Raw genomic sequence first — 20,640 nt, 5'->3', positions numbered from 1 at the left:
GTAGAAAAAATTTCATTTTCAAGAAGGAGTCACATCAACACCAGGCTTCACCTTCACCGTGACTAGTTTTGCCGTGATTCGGAATGCAAGCATCCAAGCGAAAGGCCAAACATGATGTATAATTCCGCCTCAAGGCCCTGTAATTTTGAATATCTGGATGAAAAAAGAATGATGAGTTAATTGATACAGGACATTGAGACAGACGTAACGCACACCATATTATCATCAGCATTGTTAAGAGGGAGAAGAAAACAGACAACTTGATTTTTTGTCAAATTTATATAGGGTGAAGTGCCTAATGTATAGACAATAGTTCTCCGACTCCATTACCGTTTTGCCGGTTCGTAGACTATCCCGTGCAAAGCAAATTGAATGAACAATTTGGTAAAAAAGTAGCCTGAAACAACAAACGACAAGAGGCGTTATGTGCAGAATATAAACAACATTTTGTTTATCAGTTTGCTTAATTCTCACTGTTTCGAAAATCTAGGTTTTACTCCACATTCTTCGGTCACCTATCGCGGAGGAGTTTCCTATGGTAAATGGCAGCATATGCTCGCCAATTATACCAGCAGTGTTAAAGTACACAATGGAATGGAAAGAAGGCAAACTTTGCAACCCCCATAGCAGAAAACATTACAGTTGCGATTGCGTTTTGTTCGAGGAAAAGCGATTGTGCAGCTCTGTAGAGGTACACTAAAAAATAAATGGCAGAGAAATCACAAAATTCGATCGAAAGATGCAATCGTAGTACGAAGAGAGGAATAAATTTAATATTCATTAATTTTTTTAACTAAAGAAATATAATAAATCGAAAACTTGTATAAACCAGAAAAATAGAATAATTTATCCTTTAAGCATTGGTTTAGTTTCTCTTATTGTTCGTTGAGCTGCCGTTGGTGTGCAATGATTTGAAATCGAAACGAGTTAAAGTTTTATAGCATTTTATAGCACCACTATAGACTTTTTCGTCACCTGACGTTTGTTGACAGAAAGTGAACTCAAGCTGACGTTTGAAGCAAAGATTCAACATTTTGAGGATTTGACGGACGGATATTTACGGGAGCTGGCAAACGAAAACATCTCCTCGACGCGCACACACGGACGTCGCGAACGCGGAGCGTAGTTTACTATTCCCGTTAATTTGTACGGTTCGTCGGGAGTAGATTGGCCCCGTTTTTTAGATCGTGTAAATACACAGGAAGTGGCCGACCAAGGTGCCTAGTTCGCGATTTCGTGGGGCAGGTCTGAGTGATCGCGTAAGAAGCAGCCTCCGACAGGATGCTTTTGTTTACAACTTTCGTGGACGTATGTTCCCGTTCGGAATGAGGTGCGGTCCGCTAAAAAGTGGAATACTGTGTGGCCAACTAAATATTCGCGGGTTGCCCGCTTGAAGAAGAAGAAGTGTCCGATGGAAAGGATGGTCGCTTGCGACCGCTTTATTTTGCTTGCGCGTTACGTGAAGTGTCTCCAGGCCTTTTGTTAACAAGGGATCACGACGGAAGGCCCCTCGGAAAACCTTCATCCCGCAAAGCGGCGGTATAGTCGCCGTCCAGTAGCGACGAACGTTGTGCCAGGAAAAAGCGAGAGAAGAAACCCCTGCAAAACGGGGTCACACGCTGCGTGGAAAGCGGGCAGCCCGGAAAGTGTGTTGTGGAAAAGCTGTTAAAAAATAGAACACACCTTGCTGCATCCAAGCGCGGCGCACCGGTGCCAGCGTAGGAAGGAACGAAAGGGAGCGAATGGATACGAACTCTGTTAGTGAGTGAGAGTGGCAAGCGAGAGAAAGGTGGTCAACGAAAGGCGAAGGAAAATTAAATCATAGTAGCCTTGGCTAAAATGAAATAAAACAAAAAAAGCTGCGATCAGGTTTTTGGTGCAGCCGACGGCGATCGATTCCCGGGCAAGGGCGGGAAACATTGCAGATACCTTCGGGGGGTGTGCGAAGTCACACTTATTAACTGCAGCCACGCCGCGGTTTTGTAGCGAATGGCTACAGGGTTTCGGTGGTGAGCCTAGAACTGGTGTGGTGGCTGTTGCCGTCGCGCTGCTGCAGATGGTCGATCCGGCGCGGCTGCATGGAGAAAGCTGCCATCCTCGTACCGGTCAAGACATCTCTCGGCCCCAGCAACGGTAGAGCCGGCCGTCGGGAAAGGATGTCGCGGCGCAAAAATCTGGCCGGTCTGTGCGCGGTCACCGTTGGCTGTATTCTGCTGCTGTACGCAAGCCAGCGGTACACCTCGAACGGCTACGGCACCGATTACTTTCGGCCGCGGGAACGAACTGCCAACCAGCGAATGCTGAATTCCCACAAATACTACGGGTAAGTGTTGGGCGTCCTGGTAGAGGGAAAAGGCACGCCGTGCCAAAAATGTGCCAAAAATGTCTTCAACGAAAATATGCCAATAATGCGCATCCCACTATGCCTCCTTGGTTCGCTGGTGGTCCGCTGAGACCGATGGGAACGGGTTACCGGAAAGGATTTTTATGGTGAATTTGCCGACAAAAAAGTTTCCAGGAAAAGCCAACGGTGCGATAAAGAAGCGAAAGCAGTGCCGCGGGCAAATATTTGTGTCGAAAATTCATTTTTTTAAATATTTGGCCGACGTTCGCCTTCCTATTGCTTCCGTCCGTCATGTGGCGGCAGCGGTTTCAGTTTTAACAGCCCCTTCAACAAAGGATGTGGAAAGTGAAAGCACACAATATTACGCACACATCGCGGCCTGCTATGCCGCGAGCGATGTGTAGCATTTCTAAATTCTACTTCACATGGCTTGGCTATCATTTGTTTCCCACAATCCGGTGGTAAGATACGAACCCGGTGTTCCTGCTCTTTCCGGTGTTCGCTTACTTTCGAATATTTCATCTTGAAAAGGGTTTAATGTTGCTTCGAGGTTTAGTTAGCTATAGTTTGCCACTTTATCCTGTCACTACTAGAAACTTTTATTGACCAATTGTTCTCGAAATCTTTTTAACCTTAATAGCCTCACCATAAATAGGCCGATTGCAGTTGGTTTTTTTGTTTGCTTCATTTCATTTCCTTATCTTCGGATTTGCATTGCATGCATTGCACTTTGGTCTCGCAGCTCATCTTACAGTCGTTTTCGCACTGCAACGCGCTGCGACAAAAAGTATGTTGTGTCTTGTTCGGTTGGTGTTTGTGCCTTGAGTGGTGATAATGTTGGCACTGCCATCGAGGTGGCAGCAGCCGACATTTCATTCCACACAGTCCGTTGGCCTCTATGCCACCAGTCCATTTTGGCGTGGGAGCCCCTCAGACGACGACGGGCGAATGATGCAAACGGTGCGTGGGATAATAATGCTAATACTTTTTTGCGCTGCACTTTACTAACCATTCAGTTTGCCCTTGTTTCGTTGGGCTTGGCTGGTGCCTGGGGCCAATCTTAGGCACAAGCAGCTTTCTCGCGTTTACCATGCCTGAAGGGAAATTTCTGTCGCAGCGTCGCTTTTGTGTCTTTTCGGAGCATCTATTTGCACAGCGCCGGCTTCATCTTTCTGCGCCAGAATATGGGTGGCGAGTTGAGTAAAACGTTTCTTTGGTTCTTTTGCGCTCTATTCGACAGGCTCCGTTCGGCACCGTACGGTGGCGGTGCTGGGAGTGTCCCAGTGTACGACTCGTTCCCTCCGATGCCGACGGCTCACAATGCGACCATCGGCATCGAGGATGTGCTGAGCTACCAGCGCACCCTGTTGGCCGCCGAAACCGCTTCCTACGAGTATACTGCCAACTTCGAGGAGCAGAAGCTTTCGGAACTAACGCCGGAAACGGGGGGGAACCCGCGACGCAGTCTCATCATCACCACCTGGCGCTCCGGCTCGACGTTTCTCGGGGACATACTGAACGCGCTGCCCGGCAACTACTATCACTACGAGCCGCTTCTCGACTTCGACATCGTGCAGATCCGGGGACCACCGAACGACAGTGTGGCGATCCATAACCTACGGCATCTGCTGCGCTGCGACTACAGCGGGATGGAGAACTATCTCGACTTTGGCCGGACGCACAACTATCTGTTCAGCCACAACACCCGCCTTTGGCAGCAGTGTGTGCGCTTTCCCCAGTTCTGCTACGAGCCACGTTTCCTCGGACCGTACTGCCAGCTGTTTCCACTGCAGAGCATGAAGGTGGTCCGGTTGCGGGCCTCCCTTCTGTTTCCACTGCTCGAGGACGAAAGGTAAGCACCGAGCTCTGGCGAGCAGGATAAAAACTGTATCCTTTCCTTTCTGATGGAAGTTCCGATGTTTCACCCGAAGCTGTATCGTCCTAATGACGACTCCGCCATGCGGCAACCGGCCAGCAACGATCGATTTTTATTGACCCAGGTCAACGGTGGTTCCTCAGGGGGTTTCATTTTTCGACATCACGAACCGGGGCATTGTGGTCCACGTTGAGCGCAGCACGGACAGCATACCATCGTCGGAGATTGAATGTTCGAAAAGAATTGTGTTGGGACACAACGTGTCTAGCTAACGGTTGCAAAGCTCCGACCATTTTGGAATCCATAGGTTCAGATTTTAAAATGACCTGCCATACATGCTGGCCACGTACGCACGTGCAACTCCCACTGTGTGACCAAAACCAGCTCTAGCGATACTTCTCTGACCACCCGGGAAAACTCTCTTTTTGGACACGGCCGTGTTATTGGTTTTGTGTCTTTTCAGCGTCATCTTTTTTGTGTAGGACTCCATTTTTTCCCCCTTTTTGCATTAGTGTACCTTATTGGAACGATATTCAATTTTATTGCCTTTCGGTCCATTTGATGGCAAACTCTGGCGTCGAATGTGTTCCGGCCAAAATGTAGGTCACAGGCACGATGGCACGACAGGCTCCACTTTTGCTGGCCAGTTTTCTTGTTTGTTGCATTGGAGAGTTTTGTGATTGTCTGCAAATACTCATTTGATACTAAGTAAAACAGATTTGTAGCGATTTGTACAATCCGTAAATGTTCCTGTACAGGCCAACAGTATCCGGCCAGTTTGCCAATTCATGCAGGGATTTGAAAGTGATTTTTTAACCATTTCCCAACGAGGAACGGGTTTAGTTTCCCATACTGAACTTTCCTTGCTTCTTCCACTTATTTCGTGAATGTAACCCTACGGCTTTGTGTGGGGTCATAACCACTTTTTGCCCATAGGACGCCAGTCCATAGGTCGCTTGGTTCAATTGGTTTCCAATCAGAGAAAGTATTGTTCGATGGCTAGACGGGCAACGCTTGAGAACTGAGTGATGGGCATCTGCTTGAACCTGTGTGTTGTGGTCGGAATGTGGGTTTTTCAACACTCCTCCGGAGATCCGGTGGTCAAATCCGCTTCAGTGCATGCCCAGCAGCATCAGGGGGTCTGGTGGGGCGTGCCGTTGAAGTCACTTCAGAGATGTTTTGCAACATCTGTGTCACGTCGCGCCTGCCGAGCACGAGTTGCCACTTGTTGAAAATCATGCCCGTTGGAGGACGGTGGTGCCCTCGTCTCTCCCGGCTGAAGCGGTGCTGGCATTGACTTCGATGCTGAACCGTTCAGATTATGCGACCGTTCAGTGCCAGCCCCTGGGTGGGGTAGACATCGGCCGAGAACCGGTTGGAATGATTGTACACTGACTGCCTTTGCCGATGGCGTCTGTGACATCATAAGACGAGCGAGCCCCGTCGCGACTCGTTTTGCGCTTGATGGATGGGCGTCTTTGAGCTAGGAAAAAAAGGGCTCTCGGTGATCCGGGGACACTTCATCCGCCAGCGCGTGTCGTACTCATACTCCACACATCGGTCCCTTTACAGGACGGGAAGATCGCTGACGTGGGACAACCGGGAAACCCGGTCATCCGATCGCGTGGGTATTCAGTGCAAAAACATTATTCGCAGCTTATTCGCATTCGAGCGATCATTAACATGCTTGCCAAAGTGGCCTACTTGTGTGTGCGCGCGCCTGGGGCACGTATGAGATCATCTGCAATGTATGGGCCTTACTCGGGGCCCGCAGTATCTTCATCTCACTGACTTGAGCGCTACTTGTGGGTCACACTCATATGCCGCGACCCTGCCAAACGCGATTACCGACACGGCTAGTGAACCGAAACGGAATGAAGCAGAGCGCCACGGTGATGCAGTTAGAAATTCTTGAAACTAAAACTATTTTTTACCAGCGCAATTGGGCGTTCCCCGTAAGATCACCAAGAGCTCAGTAACGAACCGCTTCTGCGACAAGCATTCGCAAGGTGGCAGCGAAATGTGATACGATCGCCTTTGGCTTCGACCCTATCCGTTTCATGGTTTCATGGTGGCCAGAGGTGGGCATCGTGGCGATGTTCCGTTTCGTTTCTGCCGACGAGATCCGCCGAGATAATCGTTTGCAAGAGTACTTGGTGCCTGTTGAAAAGGCGGCCATCGCCAATGAACTGCTGGCGAATTCGAAGCGTAAACTTTAATCCCAGGTTCCGTTAGTAGCAATTAATGAAAAATGTTAGTAGCGCACCCTTTTTTGTGCTTGCATTCCAATTTCGATGAAGCTGCTGTATAGTAGACGATAACCGAGCAACGGAGTGAACTGTAGGCAATTGCTGGCAGTGCCTGAACCGTGCCACTGTACCGTATTTCGGTTATAATCACATTTCACATCCTCCGACATACGAGGAGGATTTTCCCGTTATTAGATAATAAAAAAGTAGCGTAAAGTGGATGAGAATATCAATGATTTTCCTCCTCCTTCGCATGAAGTACAGGGACCGACTCGCTAGGGGCGGGTTAACAGGTTGAAAATAGTTTTCATGATGTTTATTCATCAATTCGGAAGTAATTACGTGCAGTTGGGTGGCTTTCACTCCGGAAAGGATTGGAGTGTAGAAATTGGTCTACCGTACGACGAATTGCCGCCTATCACGAACCGGATACGGTATTGGGCAAATCGATTGTTCCGCGCCGAAAGTGGAAAACTGGAATGGGTTTTCTGGAGTGGCCGGATTTTAAATGATCTTCCGTGGCCACAAAGAAACCATTTTTGCAAGGAACAAACACAGACACCAAACCGAACGATAGTGAACATAATTGCCACATGAGGACGGACAAACCGACCCCGAGCGCTTCGTGTGATCGCCAGCAGCAGCAATGCTAATAATAAATGCAACTCGAGTCAGGGAGCTCTGTGAAACCCGCAGATAATGAAACGGAATGGCAAGCATAAAATCAGCCACCAAGCATAAACATACGCGGGCGCGCTTGGATCTCTCGCGTGCCGCGCCGATAAGTGGCCGAAGGAACCGGCTGTTCGCTGCGGTAACGGTTAATGTTAGTTAATGCTGTTGATGAGGGGGTTAAGCTGTGCTTTGGTGTTGGCGAAAAGAACCGTAATCAATCAGATGGCGATTGTTTGTACGCCACCTCACAATGACACAAGCAACATGGTTCGACTGGGTTTCTGAATCTTTGCTACCCTACCATTGGCGAGTGTCGTTTTAGGATTTCCAAATGCACCCGTCCTTGAACTTTCCTTGGGAGCAGCATTCGCGAAGGGCTGCTATTGATTAAACAATGCTTACCTTTTGGGACGCAATGTTTATTTTTATAGTCAAAGGTCAAACGTTTGTTTTTTTTAATTCTTTAGGAAGGGACTGTGCCGTATTGCTTAATCCTATTCCTTAATTCTATCGACATAACAATACATAACGTAACAAATTTAAGCATTGTGGATGATGCTGGGGCTGTTGGCAATTCCCCCACCGCGCATACGCCTTATCCCGGGAATCGTTTGTTTATTAACAATTTATCATCGCACACGGTAATTCCGTTGGTTGAGTGCTTGATCGATTTATGGCATCTAAAACAACTACCGGATCACTTAGCAAGGCACATTGGGATCCATTTTACTGTGCTGCGCTAATGACTGCAGAAATTAGATTTCCGAAAAAACTATTGTCAAGAATCAAAGGAAAACTCTGCTGAATCGATCGCGCGACTCTAGTAAATAGTTTCCCCTTTCGTCCGAAGAAATAAAGCCCGCAAGTCCAGCGGCCTTTTTAGGCGTTTGCTTCCGAATGGCCTCTCTCCTAAAATTAGACCGCCCCAACGGCGGCATTGCTGCTGGCCTTTGGAAATCAATAGCGATTACCGAACCGGAGAGCGATACAAGTTTTCCCCTAAAGCAAAAAGGAAACCTAAAATCCATTATCGCGACGTTGGGTCGACGTGTGGCCACCGGGGAAAGGGAGGCCCGCGTTCGTATTAGTTTTCCTTCGCTCCAACTTTTGTGCATACTGGGGTGCACTGGGGCGTCCACTTTGCTGGATTCGTCTGGGCAGTGGCCACGCAAGCCGTGGTGGAAATGTGCTCCATTAATCCTCGGTACGCCAGTTTTGTCACTACTCGCCACCATTTCGCTGGAGCGTATCCCGCAGGCCAAGAACATAGCCTCTCTAAGCCCCTAATTCAATTCGCCGTTGTTTTTTTGGCAATGATTTGTCACGTCCCCAATCTGGCTCCAGCTGCCGTCTCCCAGCCGATGATTGGAACATTCCAAACCAGTCTCTTTGTGTCGACCTTCGACCTGATAGGCAAAAAAAAGAACGGTCCAAATTGGCGCACTTCGAACGCTGGAGCGAAGAACTGCAGCGGCGGCGTGACGATGGCCTTGGCATTACCCCGGGGAGGGAGTGATTGCTGCCGCCATTGCGCCGTGCTACGCGCATCCGTTAATCGCGGCAGCCCCCGTTGGCCACCCCCAAACCCATCTGCGGTGGTCGGTTGTCCGCGTTCCGCAGCGAACGATTTTCATGCTGGGCAGATAGGCCGGTCGGTCGGTCGGTCGGTTGGCTATCAATTAAAGTCAATCAATTTGAATCAATACACATCGGAACCGGTCAGCAAGCCTCCCCAGAGTTGTTCATCCTTCGTCGACGCTCGTTGGTGTGTGTTAAGTGGTTTGTGTTTTACGGACTTTTCGAGCGAACAGAATGACGAACTACGACGGGTTATAGTTGTACAAGCAACTGGGACCCCTTTTTTCCAACACTGTTTCCGTTATCAGTTGCAAAAAATAACAGGAGACCATAAAGAGCAGCTGCCGTTACAGCCGAGTGCTCAATTGTTGCAATCTCCACATTTGCGTTGGGAAATTCCACATTTAATATGCCCGACCGAACAGAGCGAAGGCTGACTGGTTGCACTTTTCTCTAGTCCAAATTCTTTTCTAATTAGGGTCATCAAGCACGACCGTCGCGCGGAACAATGCATTCCAACTAGGACACCACAAATCTGTCCACAATCTATGATATTCCGATAAGTGTTTGTACCGGCCATTGTTTAGTAGTTGCCGGTGCCGTTGTCGTGCTTTTCGTTCTGGAACCGCATTAAAAACGTATCAGTTTGTGGGACACATGCTTGTTCCGAGATGGCTGGAAGGCGCGCCCCTTCCGCTTCGAACGTGTGACATCCGGCGAGGGTGTGCGGTACGTGCCAATCGAACAAAGTGAATCAGTATGCCATCAGCGTTCCGTTCGAGGTCCGGAGTTTCGACGGATGATTGCAATCGGCCTGGTAGGAGGTTGTCAATGATGTCGACATTTATGTCCATCACTCGCTCATACTATTTCCTCTTGCAGTTGCTTTGTGGTTGTTGTCGTTGTCGGCATGAGATTGATTGTAATGGCTCGCGATTTGTTCTCCCGGTCTCGCTCACCCTCACCGAGAGAGAACGGGTTAATTAGATTTGTTGCTAGCGTCCGGCTCGCGTTAGGGCGACATATCAATATGTTGGCGCACTATCAGCATATTCTTGATTGTGGAACACCATCAGCACGGAGTTAGAGAATCATAGCACGGCGGCAGCTCACTCGGGTTGGGTGTAGAATTAATGACCGGATGTGGTGGAGTGCGGGCCCGGGATCGGGTGGTGGGATGCCGACGGGACCGGTAACGCCACCGCCACCGTGATTGATTGCCAGGCCTTCTCCGGAGCGGAGTGATTAACGTGTCTTTCCCTTCCGTTTCTTCCCTCTCCCCACACAGCCTCAACTTGCGCGTGGTGCTGCTGATACGTGACCCGCGGGGATCACTTCAGTCACGGAAGCACCGTGTCTGGTGCCCGGGGCGCCCCGACTGTGACGATCCGACCACCGTGTGCAGCGACATGCAGCTGGACTACGAGGCGGCCATCGAGCTGAGTGAACGCTTTCCGAAGCGGTTTCGGTACGTAGCGTAGCGTTTCGGCGGACAACTATTCGGAGTCCACCAAAAAAGCAGAAAAACGGGAAGTGGCATGCAATGGATCGACAGGCGTTATCAATCCACCGGCGAGTGTAGGTCCACGGATGCTCCGTGATGCGGTGTTGATCTGGTTCATGTTCCGGTTCCACTATCCATCGATTGCGCTAGGTCAGGGTTAACTGGAGTGACAGTGTAGCAACGCCGGTGCGGTGTTGGAACATTATGCTCTAAATAACCGTAAATCATTTTCGGTTGTTTCAGCGCCCTTGTCTGACCGAATTCTTGTTTTTAATCCCTGACTGGCACAGTTCTATGAAGGTTTGGTGGGCCGTAAGGACCGTCTGCAAGGACGACTTAGTTTGAGGCAAATACTGGTCCCAGAGAAACCTAAGATGGTTCAAGCGCGCCGATGTGATCGTAATTAGACGAAAGCGTCTCGTAGAGTTGTTTGATGGCGCAAGGCTTATCGTGGAATTTTGAACCGAGCGGCAGCGATCGAGCAGCCAAATAATTAATCTCTTTTCCAATTAACCCGTGCCGTGGTGGGATTGTGGCAGATTAATTCATGCATTTATAATTTCAGCACTAATGCCCAAACGAGAAGACCCCCTTTGGCGAGGAGCGCTTTCCCTTCACGAGAATAGCTTGCCGCGGCGAGAGGGATCGCGAAAAAATCGAAAGTCTTGAGGACAATTTCGAACGAATGGTGGCGAATGGCTAATGGTTTGGTGGTCCACTTATACGTAGCGTCATTCCGAGCGCTGCCCGTTCGGCGATGGCTCCCGGTGGCTTAATTCACTTTCTACACGCGACAGTACAGTCGCGATGCTGGCGGCTGTCGGTCGGTCGGTCGGTCGTGGGTGACACGACGTTTGAATTTAAATGTGATTCATTTCATCACCGCTACGGAACGCGTTAACCGAATGGGGCTACGAATTTGCATGCCAAAGCCACATCAGCCATTAGTTGGAGCGCCGAGAGTATCGGAATCGCGCGCGCGATCTTCCCTCGAATGGTGGTCGACTGTCTCGTTGGTTGATGAGGAAAATGATAGTGATTAGTCCGTGATTGAAATCCTGGTCACCGGGGAGGCCCCAGTTGGGTATTAGAGCGCGAATCCAAAGGGCCCGGCCCATGATGATACGCCGTTTCGCAGCAGCAAATTATAGTTTGCTCGGTTCTTCCGTCCGCCTCGCCTGCCCGACTTGACACCTGTCGATCGATCGAGACCACTCAGATCGCCTGGCGATGGGATGGGTCTGCGGGCATCCGGAGCCGCGATATTGCAGCAGTGCCTTTCCAATTCTATCATCTAACGGGGGCAGTGATCATCAGGCAGAGCGAATTCGAAACCGCTGGGGGTCTTCTAACGTTTCAAACGCTTTCCGTTTCTTTTCCCTGCCGACGGGCCGGAGAAGGCTGCACCCTCGGTGTCTCGAGTCGCCAAAGAAGTGAAAGGAAACCCGATGGAAACCCGCGCATTCACCGCCATGCGCCATCGTTACGTTTCTAATTATTTTGATTAAATTTCGTCACTTCTCTGTGGGGCTGTAAGATTGTAAAGTATTTCTGTCTACCATCTCCTCTGGTGGGCCGGTGGCGTGGAGAGCAAGTGGCCGGTTCTCAGCGATTCGGTTCACTGACCGGTGCCCGGTGGCCCGGTAGAAGCAATCCCGCTACCCGCACACTAGGCTGGCGACCCGGTGGTATTATTCAGGCACGTGCAACTCCTGCGCGAGTCGTTTTGTGTTCTGTGCGCGATTTTGCGCGTCAGGCTGCACAAGAAAGCGTTAAGTGGCACCGTTGAAGAAAAGATCGAAAAAGAAAGTTTGATAAGACATAATAGTTATTTATATGGTTTTGGTTCATGTGTTACCATTCCTGTTTTGCTTTCCTTTTCTCGACAGAGTGATACGGTACGAGGATCTCTCGCTGAACCCATACCGAATGACCAAAGAGATTCTGCACTTTTATGGGCTTCCATTCCATCCGGCGGTGCGAGCATTTCTCGATACGCACACCAAGCAGGACGTTGGCGGCGTTAGCTCGACGTACCGCGATTCCAAGTCGGCGCCGTTTCACTGGACGAAGGATCTTACCTTCGACGAGGTAAGTATCGCTTCCATTGGGGGCAGGTGGTTCTTGTAGCGCGGATCGTTACCGATTGTTTTTGTTTATTTCCGCAGGTGAAAATCATTCAGGACAGTTGCGTGGCGGCGATGAAAAGCTGGGGCTACCGGAATGCCACCAGCGAGCGGGAACTGTACGATAACTTCAACCCACTGCTACCGTACAGTGTTTCGTGAGGCATGACACGGCGGCGGTGGGCACAGTGCTGTTCGTTCGTAGGCCGACCACGGGCTGTGTGGAGCAGGAGAGTGTTTTGCTCCAAACATGGCGCACTGGAGAATGGCGCTTCGCCGGAAATGATCCCACTGGTTTACGAGGCTTTGACGAGGGTCAGCTGTGTCGACGCATAGGAAAATGCATTTGGCAATCGCGGATCCAAGAGGCGGAATCATGTGCACTTATTATCATTGATTAGCACAGGCGCGCAAGGATGCGCTTTGGTTGCGCTTGAAAACGTTCTATGGTGAGAAGTTTGCACCAACGAAGCAGTTTCTTGCATACTTTCTTTGTGTTGGCCGTCATTGATAACTTTGACTCGCTCTAGTGAGTGTTTGGATGCTATTGTTCTTCGTTTAAATGGTCCTGTAAGCTGAGCGTTATTATTAGTTGTTTGTGTACAAGTTGGCCCTAGCGCAGATCTGATGAGAAAAGGAAACAATGTAGTCGGTTGTTGTCGTCTGTGGCGTGTTTTCGTCTCTCTAGTGTGAATAGGTTTGGTTTAAGTTTTTCCTGTTATTTTTTTTCTAAATTGTCAGAAATTTTTTGCATCGCAAAATGTAAGGACGATTCTAAAAACCGGTTCCGAGAACACGATTCTGTGGACGGAGCAGGAGCAGCAAGCATATTCAAACATTCGGCAATTTGAGCAGAAAACAGAGAGAACAGATAAACAACACTAGAGAACTTACAGTAGAATTGTGTATTAAACTAAAAAGCATAGTATTACGAGACAAACCAACAGTCGGCTCCAGCAAAAGGCTGCGTTCTGCTGTTCGTTCACTTAGAGTGCCTTTTTTGCTGTTGCTCACTACTACTACTAAACTCACAGCATGTATCCTGTCTTCACTCAATATCGATATAGGCGAAACTAAACTATTTGAAACTATAAAACCGGACCGGAAGGAGCGCTGTTGCGCCCACAGAGGGCGGGCAAGAATGTGGCGTGCAGCAATCACAGTTTTTCTTCATACTCGCTACAGAAACACTCCACGACCGCAAGCGGAGTGAGTAGAATCACGGAAATTCTTCCAGCAAACTACAGTTCTATAAGCGATCCGATGCTACACACTATTTGCAGATACTTAATGAATTTCTAACACTTCTAGTTATGATAATTGTAGAATTGTAGAGACAGCGACATGGAGCGAAGGCTGCAAAGTGCGCGCATTTGTTACGGTTCACATTAAACGAGCAGCGTAGTCGAAGTAGGCGTTGAAGATTTGTTGCTTACTTTGCACATTAAACCCTAAAGCACCTCGGTTGCTTTGGTAACGTTCAGTGCGCACGCAAAACTGGCGTTCAGTTGGAACGATTTATTTCGCTCGTTAAATTAAACATAACCGAATGCAAGACGAACAAACCATGGAACAAAATGACAACGAAATAACATTTTATCAGAGCGTATTGCGTAGCAGTGGCTTAGAAGGCCGAAAGTGGCGTATAATTTATTGTAGATTTAGTTGAGCGTATTGTCTCCTCAGTTCACAACCGCAACAGTAGCAATCAATCGAACGTTGATAGTCAGAAATGGTTGCGTTCCCCTTTCGTTCTGAGACGAGCGCTTCTACATGTTGGCTGCCTTTTTGGGATAAATGCATAACCAAATTAGCCACACCGCGCCCGAATACCAGGGCGTCAATGGTGTAACGATTTAAGACACAATCATTAGCGATAGTAGGTGCTTCTAAGCGGACGATTGTTGAATCTCGTGTTCCAACCCCCGGCCTAAAAGGCCTCGGAGTCCGGGGTGTCAACTGAATTTCATTTTATAAAAATGACAGCGCACGCCGCCTGGACGCTTTGGAAGCCGGGAAGGTTGGGACGCTTCGTGGTAACCGATTGTTGTTGCCGATGTTCCTTGCGCGCGCTCTAGTGGTCCGATTCCGTATCTACTGAAAGCGGCAATCGTTTTAAAATGGAATTGATAGATTAAAATTAAACGAAACCGTTTCAGCTCAATCCGGAGATGTGATACAAACGAGAGAAGATGAAACAATAAAACCGAAACAAACATGAAAGTGCGGTCCAAGACGGGATTTATTAACGGCGGGTTGATTCTCTTCCACTCTATCGGCGTCTCGACTTCGGTTTACCTTTGCCGTTCGGTTTCAATCGTTTGCGCACGCCATTGAACTGCTCCGTGTCGTCGTCATCTGATCCAGCGGTGGCACCTCGTTTTCCTTTTACAGTTTTGCTCGCTTTTCGCTCCTCAATGTCCTTCTGTTCCATGCGTGCCGTCCGCTGCGCCTCGGCGACACGCTCCTGCAGGGCCATCACCTCATCCTCTTCGCACTTGAACTGGGGCAACTTCTTTCCCAGTAAATGCTCGATACGTTGATACAGCTCAACGTCGTACTGCGTGACGAAGGTAACGGCTTGCCCTGCGCGACCCGCGCGAGCTGTACGACCGACGCGGTGAATGTAATCCTTGCTGTGCATCGGAATGTCCAGATTAATCACGACGTCTACGTGCGGGATATCGAGACCGCGCGAGGCCACATCGGTCGAGATAAGTATCTGGCGAGCCTGCGATTTAAATTTGTTCAGCGCTGCCAACCGTTTGTTTTGCGTCATCTGACCGTGGAGTGGTACGGCCGCTAATCCGAGCGCACGCAGCATCAGCGCCGTCCGGACGGTGTTGTTGCAGGTGCTGCAGAAAATCATAAAACTGTTGCCAGCCAGCTCGTTAAGGACGTGCACCAGATAGACGTCCTTGTACTTGGCCGGTATAAAGAGGTAATATTGCAGCAGCTTATCGACCGTCTGATACTTGCTCGATACCTCCACCTTGACCGGATCGCGCAAGGACGCGCGCTCGAGCTTCCGCACCTTCTTTGTCATTGTGGCGCTGAAGAGAAAAGTGCGCCGTTCGCGTGGTATCACCTTCAGAATCTTGTTAAGCTCCACCTCGAAGTCCATGTTCAGAATTCGGTCCGCTTCGTCCATCACCAGGTACTTGAGAGCTTTCAAGCTGAAGCCCTTAGTGTTCTCAAGGTGGTCCACGAGCCGGCCGGGCGTAGCGATGATGATGTGCGGTTTGCGGGCTAGTTGCAGTGCTTGCGCTACTAAGTCCATGCCTCCGACAACGACACAGCACTTGACCCCGATCGTTGTTCCCAGAGCTTCAAACTGCTCCGAGATTTGGTACGCCAGTTCGCGGGTGGGCGTTAGAACGACGGCAAAGTATCGCTGCGGATTGTCGAGCAGCGCCTGCAGTATTGGTAACGCGAAGGCCGCTGTCTTTCCGGAACCGGTTTCCGCCAGGCCGATAATGTCCTTTCCTTGCAGAGCTAGCGGAATCGCTTCACGCTGAATCTTTGAAGGGACCTTCCATTTCAGTGCTCGACAGGCCTGGCACAGAGTGTCCATAATGCCCTACAGAAACAACGGGTAAAGTACGGCAATAAAAAATAGAAACGTGCCACACTTACCAGTTCCTCCCAGCTAACGTTCGCCTCCTGTTCGGTTGCCCTATCTACGTCATCAACGGAATGGTCCGCATCGGAATCGCCCGCTTCAGTGGCCGCCTTCGCTAGCTGTTCCCGTTCCACATCGGATGTATCGTCTATTTCGCTCTCTGAACTGGACATGGTCACGAAATTAAGCACACAATCTCCGGCGAAATGCCGCGACAACGTGCTGCACAGGTAAACACGGCGACCAAGCAATGGGAAACGTCAAGCATCGCCGTGAGCGAGCGGTTCTCACGAGGTGCCGCTGTAAATACAGTATGTATCAAAAGTTTGTATGCTTTTCGTGTAGTTTGTTAATGATTTCGAGGGTCAATAATAGTAATACAGTACAATAGGTTGTTTATACGCGTGCACTACAAATAAAACGGTGAATTTACTCAAACACTTGATCACAACAACGTTCAAATAAGCTCGTAGATTCTTCCTACAACCAAATATGTGCGCCAATCGCACACAAATTTTCGGGGTCTTTCACTACGCCAGTTCTTTGCGCGGCCAAATTAAACCAGAGCCATGCACCTTGTGTCCAATACGCAGCAGTTTTTTAGCATATTTGGCCTATCCGTTTTTCATTCGGTCGTTATCGTAATCGGTGATTTTTGCGCTCGATCCGTTTTTCATTTGACAGTCGCGAGTGACAGCTCGCTGGCAGAGCAAAACTTCAGCAGAAAACTGCGCGCTTAGATGGCGGAATTTTCGGCCCATCGTTGGCCAAACCAACAACAGTGTGATAGTGTACCGTTGTGGAAAGAAAAATGGAGTTTGTGATTGTTTTGTCCGCGTTGGCGGTGCTCCTGTCGGTGGTGGTGACGAAAAACGAATTCAACGTGCAATACAGTAATGTCCACTTCGAACCCACAATCGCACCTTGTTGAGCTCGGTTGTTGTTTCCCGCTTTCTCGACGAAAGTTATAACCAATTGAAACGCAAATCTTAAAAAGTAGGAAGTTCTGGGTATAAAGTAGGTGCGTTCGCGCTCAAAACGGAAAACAATGGATAACGAAGACAGCGATGTGGTGGAGCAAATGGTGGCGATATCCCAGATGAAAATCGCAAAAATGGGCCGCCCAAAGAACATGTTCACCAGTTGCGATCAAGGTACCCACGGAAAGCAGTGTAGGCGCATGGATAAATCGCTCTCAATGGTAACGAACGACGTCGTGAGAGTGATCCGTGAATCGCCGGATGGTATCCTATACCTTAACGACGTAAGTATATTGGATGGGCAGTGGTCGCCCCAGCAATTTATCGCCCCTGTAAATTTTCGCATACAATCACTCCCGACTCCCGGTTGCAGGTGTCGCGGAATATGTGCTGCCGGCAGAAGCGACGAATCTACGACGTCACGAATGTTCTGGAGGGCATTGGGTTGATCGAAAAGCAATCCAAACATCATTTCAAGTGGATGTAAGTAAAATGTTTTGCTACTGTGTTTTTCGAGCTGTCAGTTCGTGCCGCTGTCAGGAAGCTGTCAAATCCGCCGCGCGCAACCGCGGTAAACCTAGCAGGCCTTGGATGCCCAGCCCACCGATTGATGAATTGTCCGTCCGTCTCTTATTCTTTTTTTTTAATGCTAATCCTCCCGACTGTGTCTGATGGAACGAATGCAGAGGAGAGGAACTGACGGCCGAATCCTGTGTGGCACGCGGTACGGCTCGCAAGATCGGCATTCAAATTAAGGAACGCCGGAAGTTGGAACTGCGCGAAGCGTGGTACGATGCGCATCTCAAGATCATGCGGAAAAATATCGAACTGTTGCGAAATGATAAAGCTCTACGATCGTACATGTACGTGAGTAGTGAGGATCTGACGGCCGCAATGGATGTTGAGCATCGAAAACTGCTGCTACTGTGCGGGAAGTATCCTAGTAAGATAACGATCACGCGTACTGTTCGGTCGCTCAAGGCGAGATCTGGTGGTGAGAAGTGTCCGTTGGATCTGCTCGTCTTGCGCGAAAAAGCCGGAGCTTGCTACACGCGTCCCAGCAGACGGATCGCCATTGTCCGTGGTCCAAAGTCATACGTGAAGCTGCCGGACACAAATGACTCACCGTATGCCATCAAACAGCAACCAGAGGGGGAGAATGAGGAGCCGAAAGATGACGAAACTATGGGTGGAGAAGGTAACGGCACATCCAACCATGAGGACGGTACCACTCGGGAGCAACGGGAACAGTTGGCACGATTGCTACTCGATCAGCACAGCGCAGCTCACTGCTACAGTAAATATCAGTCGAGACGGTGGTTCATAGGTGACGAGGAGACAGATAAAACGACCGAACAGATTCCGTTCATGGCCATCGAACCACGGTATTTCGGTAACTATCACACGGCGTTGACCGCCGACGAAGGTGTATTTGATCTGTTTGATCTCGGTTCCCCGTCCGCGGCTGTTAAAGCGGAAGTCGGCGATCTGGACGTGTGACACAAACACGTGGCACAGGACGACAAAGGAAATATGTGCTAATATTCTCTAAAGGGCCAACGGAGCCCACTTTGACTACAAGACAAAGACGTGAACAATGCAGAGCGCCGCAAGCACCGATCACCGGGCATTTGCTGGTTGTGCATTTAGTTTCATACGATATTTTTATATCACGATACGAAAGCTAGTACTGGGCTAGGGGCGATTTTGCGCCACTTTTCTTCACCCTGACTTTTTTTTGACGCCCCAGCTAGTTAGTTTGACACAGAAGTGACGTTTGTTACGTGTAATACTTGATCGCATAGTTAAATTATTTCCATCCTGCCGGTGAGAACTGGTGCTGACTGAAGATCGTGATACCGCCAGCTAACCGTTGCCGGTTACTCATCGGGGAGTGTAGTAAGCCCTCTTCTCTTGGCTGTTTAGTCAAAAATCGTTGTAGTAAAGTGATTCAAACTTCTTTTTTATGATTGTAGATAAATGAAATTCGATAAACGTAAATGAAAGCGAAATCATGCTAATAAAATATGTACGAGATGTCATGAAGCGATGCCCTTCGTTTAAAATTCGTTTCTTGGAAAGCACCGTACAGCTTGGTGCGTAACGGAAGGGTTGATTTTATCGGGTAAGCTCAACCCTTTTTGTATCCCTTGACAGTTCCGTTCGTTTGCGGTTTGCGCTGGGGTAATGTTTGAATAATTCAAACTGCCATTTTCATTTCACCGAGTGGCGTAGTTACAATCATTCGCACCAAAGCAGCCGTTCGCGATGGAAGTCTTTCGAGAGCAAAAGTATCTGCTAACCATTCTTGGTTGGTGCGCGATCTTTCCTTACGCTGTGCCAGTGCCAACGTCGAATGCTTGCCTCAAAATAGTACATCGATGGTATTTCGTGCGTTTAGCCGTGGCCCTGCTACTTATCGTGCTGTTATCATACGTACGCTTTCTGATCATAGTTGCGGGGAGCCCGTTTTTGCAGTCTCTTTCGTATCTGATTTGGATAGTTGCCACACTGGTCGACACGCTTATGATTGTATTGATCTTGATCACGAACGCACTCAATTTGAAAAATTTTCGTGCGTTAGTCCTCCTTCTAGAGCGTGTCGAGTGCGTGAGCCACGAAGCGAGCCGGTGCAATCTTCACACACAACGCTACCGTGGGCTACGCGTGGTCCTGGCCGTTACTATCTGTGTTCTGTGTCACAGTTATATTTTTCTGACCAACTACGACGGAACCTGGATGGTGGTGTTTCACCAACGGTTAGAAGTACTGCTTACCGATTGCTATGTGATCCATCTTGTGTTCCTGCTGTTGACGGCTGGCAATTGTGCTAAGCGTTTGAAAACAATGATCGGCGACTGCGCTGCCGCCGGTAATGTTACGGAACTCTGCAGGACTTTGCGACTGCGTGACGATTTGTTGCACTGCATCGTGCTGATAAATCGTGTGTACGGGATTTTGTTCCTGGTTGTCAGTGCATCGTGGTTTGTATCGATCACCTCCATTTTATACTTTGATTTCATACTGAGCGGAACGTTCAAAGTACAAGCCGAGTCCGGCTACGCTATGGCTCATTTGATCATGTTCGTGTGGAAATGTATCCCTGCCGGCAGTCTTCTGATGGTGGCAGGATACGTTTCGGAACAGGTAAGTCGCACGATGAGATGGAGCGTTCCTTTGAAAATGTTACACTTTTGAACAAATATCCCTTTCACTACACGCTGAGATTAAAGTAAAAACTAAGAGGCTGTCAAATGTTGCCACAGGCCGACGAAATGGTACAGCACGCTTACCACTACGGAATAGCGCAGGACAACAATCGCCCTTTGCAGAAGATGATCGACAAGCTGCTGGTGAAGAGTCAATTTCAGGACACTCGCTTCACTGCTTACGGCATGTTTGCGATAGACAACAGTTTAAACTACACGGTAGGTGAATGAATGCTGCTCTGCAGACACTTGCAGGCGACATGCAACGCGTGGCAGCAAGCAATAAGCTTCACTTCCTGCCGATCGTAGGTGATCAGCTCGATCGTAACGTATGTGGTGATTCTGATGCAATTCCGACAATTGGAAATCGACAACGAGAACCAGTGGAACCGTACCCAATCCAATCGCGCGGCAGGATAGAGTGTTTCATCGTTTCTGGAGTTCGGATGGGCGACTCAAGTAAAACTCATCATACAC

General features: G+C 49.1%; 4 protein-coding genes across 4 annotated transcripts; 3 read left to right on the top strand and 1 right to left on the bottom strand.

Annotated features, from left to right (window-relative positions):
• Window positions 1-1,089: 1,089 nt before the first annotated feature.
• LOC131210880 (carbohydrate sulfotransferase 5-like) lies at window positions 1,090-14,555 on the top strand. The gene is made up of 5 exons (XM_058204189.1): window positions 1,090-2,323; window positions 3,585-4,196; window positions 10,011-10,190; window positions 12,116-12,317; window positions 12,395-14,555. Exons 1-5 carry the CDS (start codon window positions 2,079-2,081, stop codon window positions 12,512-12,514), a joined length of 1,359 nt encoding a protein of 452 aa, XP_058060172.1. The 5' UTR covers window positions 1,090-2,078; the 3' UTR covers window positions 12,515-14,555.
• A 28-nt stretch (window positions 14,556-14,583) lies between these two features.
• LOC131210879 (ATP-dependent RNA helicase DDX47) lies at window positions 14,584-16,209 on the bottom strand. The gene is made up of 2 exons (XM_058204188.1): window positions 15,989-16,209; window positions 14,584-15,932 (listed from the first exon to the last, which is right to left on the bottom strand). Exons 1-2 carry the CDS (start codon window positions 16,145-16,147, stop codon window positions 14,625-14,627), a joined length of 1,467 nt encoding a protein of 488 aa, XP_058060171.1. The 5' UTR covers window positions 16,148-16,209; the 3' UTR covers window positions 14,584-14,624.
• A 515-nt stretch (window positions 16,210-16,724) lies between these two features.
• On the top strand, window positions 16,725-18,945 carry LOC131210881 (transcription factor E2F5). The gene is made up of 3 exons (XM_058204190.1): window positions 16,725-17,238; window positions 17,328-17,437; window positions 17,641-18,945. Exons 1-3 carry the CDS (start codon window positions 17,023-17,025, stop codon window positions 18,452-18,454), a joined length of 1,140 nt encoding a protein of 379 aa, XP_058060173.1. The 5' UTR covers window positions 16,725-17,022; the 3' UTR covers window positions 18,455-18,945.
• An 856-nt stretch (window positions 18,946-19,801) lies between these two features.
• LOC131207863 (gustatory receptor 68a-like) lies at window positions 19,802-20,583 on the top strand. The gene is made up of 3 exons (XM_058200496.1): window positions 19,802-20,101; window positions 20,221-20,382; window positions 20,473-20,583. The coding sequence occupies exons 1-3, from the start codon at window positions 19,802-19,804 to the stop codon at window positions 20,581-20,583; spliced, it is 573 nt and encodes a 190-aa protein (XP_058056479.1).
• Window positions 20,584-20,640: the final 57 nt, after the last annotated feature.

The sequence above is a fragment of the Anopheles bellator genome, chromosome 2 (genome assembly GCF_943735745.2).
Source record: "Anopheles bellator chromosome 2, idAnoBellAS_SP24_06.2, whole genome shotgun sequence".
NCBI classification, from domain to species: domain Eukaryota; kingdom Metazoa; phylum Arthropoda; class Insecta; order Diptera; family Culicidae; genus Anopheles; species Anopheles bellator.
The sequence above is the reverse complement of the archived record's forward strand: the minus strand, read 5'-3'. Positions and strand labels throughout refer to the sequence as shown.

Excerpts from the sequence above, each read along its gene's own strand:
- LOC131210880 (XM_058204189.1), top strand. The coding sequence starts at position 2,079 with ATGGAGAAAGCTGCCATCCTCGTACCGGTCAAGACATCTCTCGGCCCC. Across the intron at positions 10,191-12,115 it reads CGCTTTCCGAAGCGGTTTCG|AGTGATACGGTACGAGGATC; the intron begins GTACGTAGCGTA and ends TTTTCTCGACAG. Across the intron at positions 12,318-12,394 it reads AGGATCTTACCTTCGACGAG|GTGAAAATCATTCAGGACAG; the intron begins GTAAGTATCGCT and ends TTATTTCCGCAG.
- LOC131207863 (XM_058200496.1), top strand. The coding sequence starts at position 19,802 with ATGATCGGCGACTGCGCTGCCGCCGGTAATGTTACGGAACTCTGCAGG. Across the intron at positions 20,102-20,220 it reads CAGGATACGTTTCGGAACAG|GCCGACGAAATGGTACAGCA; the intron begins GTAAGTCGCACG and ends ATGTTGCCACAG. Across the intron at positions 20,383-20,472 it reads ACAACAGTTTAAACTACACG|GTGATCAGCTCGATCGTAAC; the intron begins GTAGGTGAATGA and ends TGCCGATCGTAG.
- LOC131210879 (XM_058204188.1), bottom strand. The coding sequence starts at position 16,147 with ATGTCCAGTTCAGAGAGCGAAATAGACGATACATCCGATGTGGAACGG. Across the intron at positions 15,933-15,988 it reads ACGTTAGCTGGGAGGAACTG|GGCATTATGGACACTCTGTG; the intron begins GTAAGTGTGGCA and ends TTGTTTCTGTAG.
- LOC131210881 (XM_058204190.1), top strand. The coding sequence starts at position 17,023 with ATGGATAACGAAGACAGCGATGTGGTGGAGCAAATGGTGGCGATATCC. Across the intron at positions 17,239-17,327 it reads GTATCCTATACCTTAACGAC|GTGTCGCGGAATATGTGCTG; the intron begins GTAAGTATATTG and ends TCCCGGTTGCAG. Across the intron at positions 17,438-17,640 it reads AAACATCATTTCAAGTGGAT|AGGAGAGGAACTGACGGCCG; the intron begins GTAAGTAAAATG and ends GAACGAATGCAG.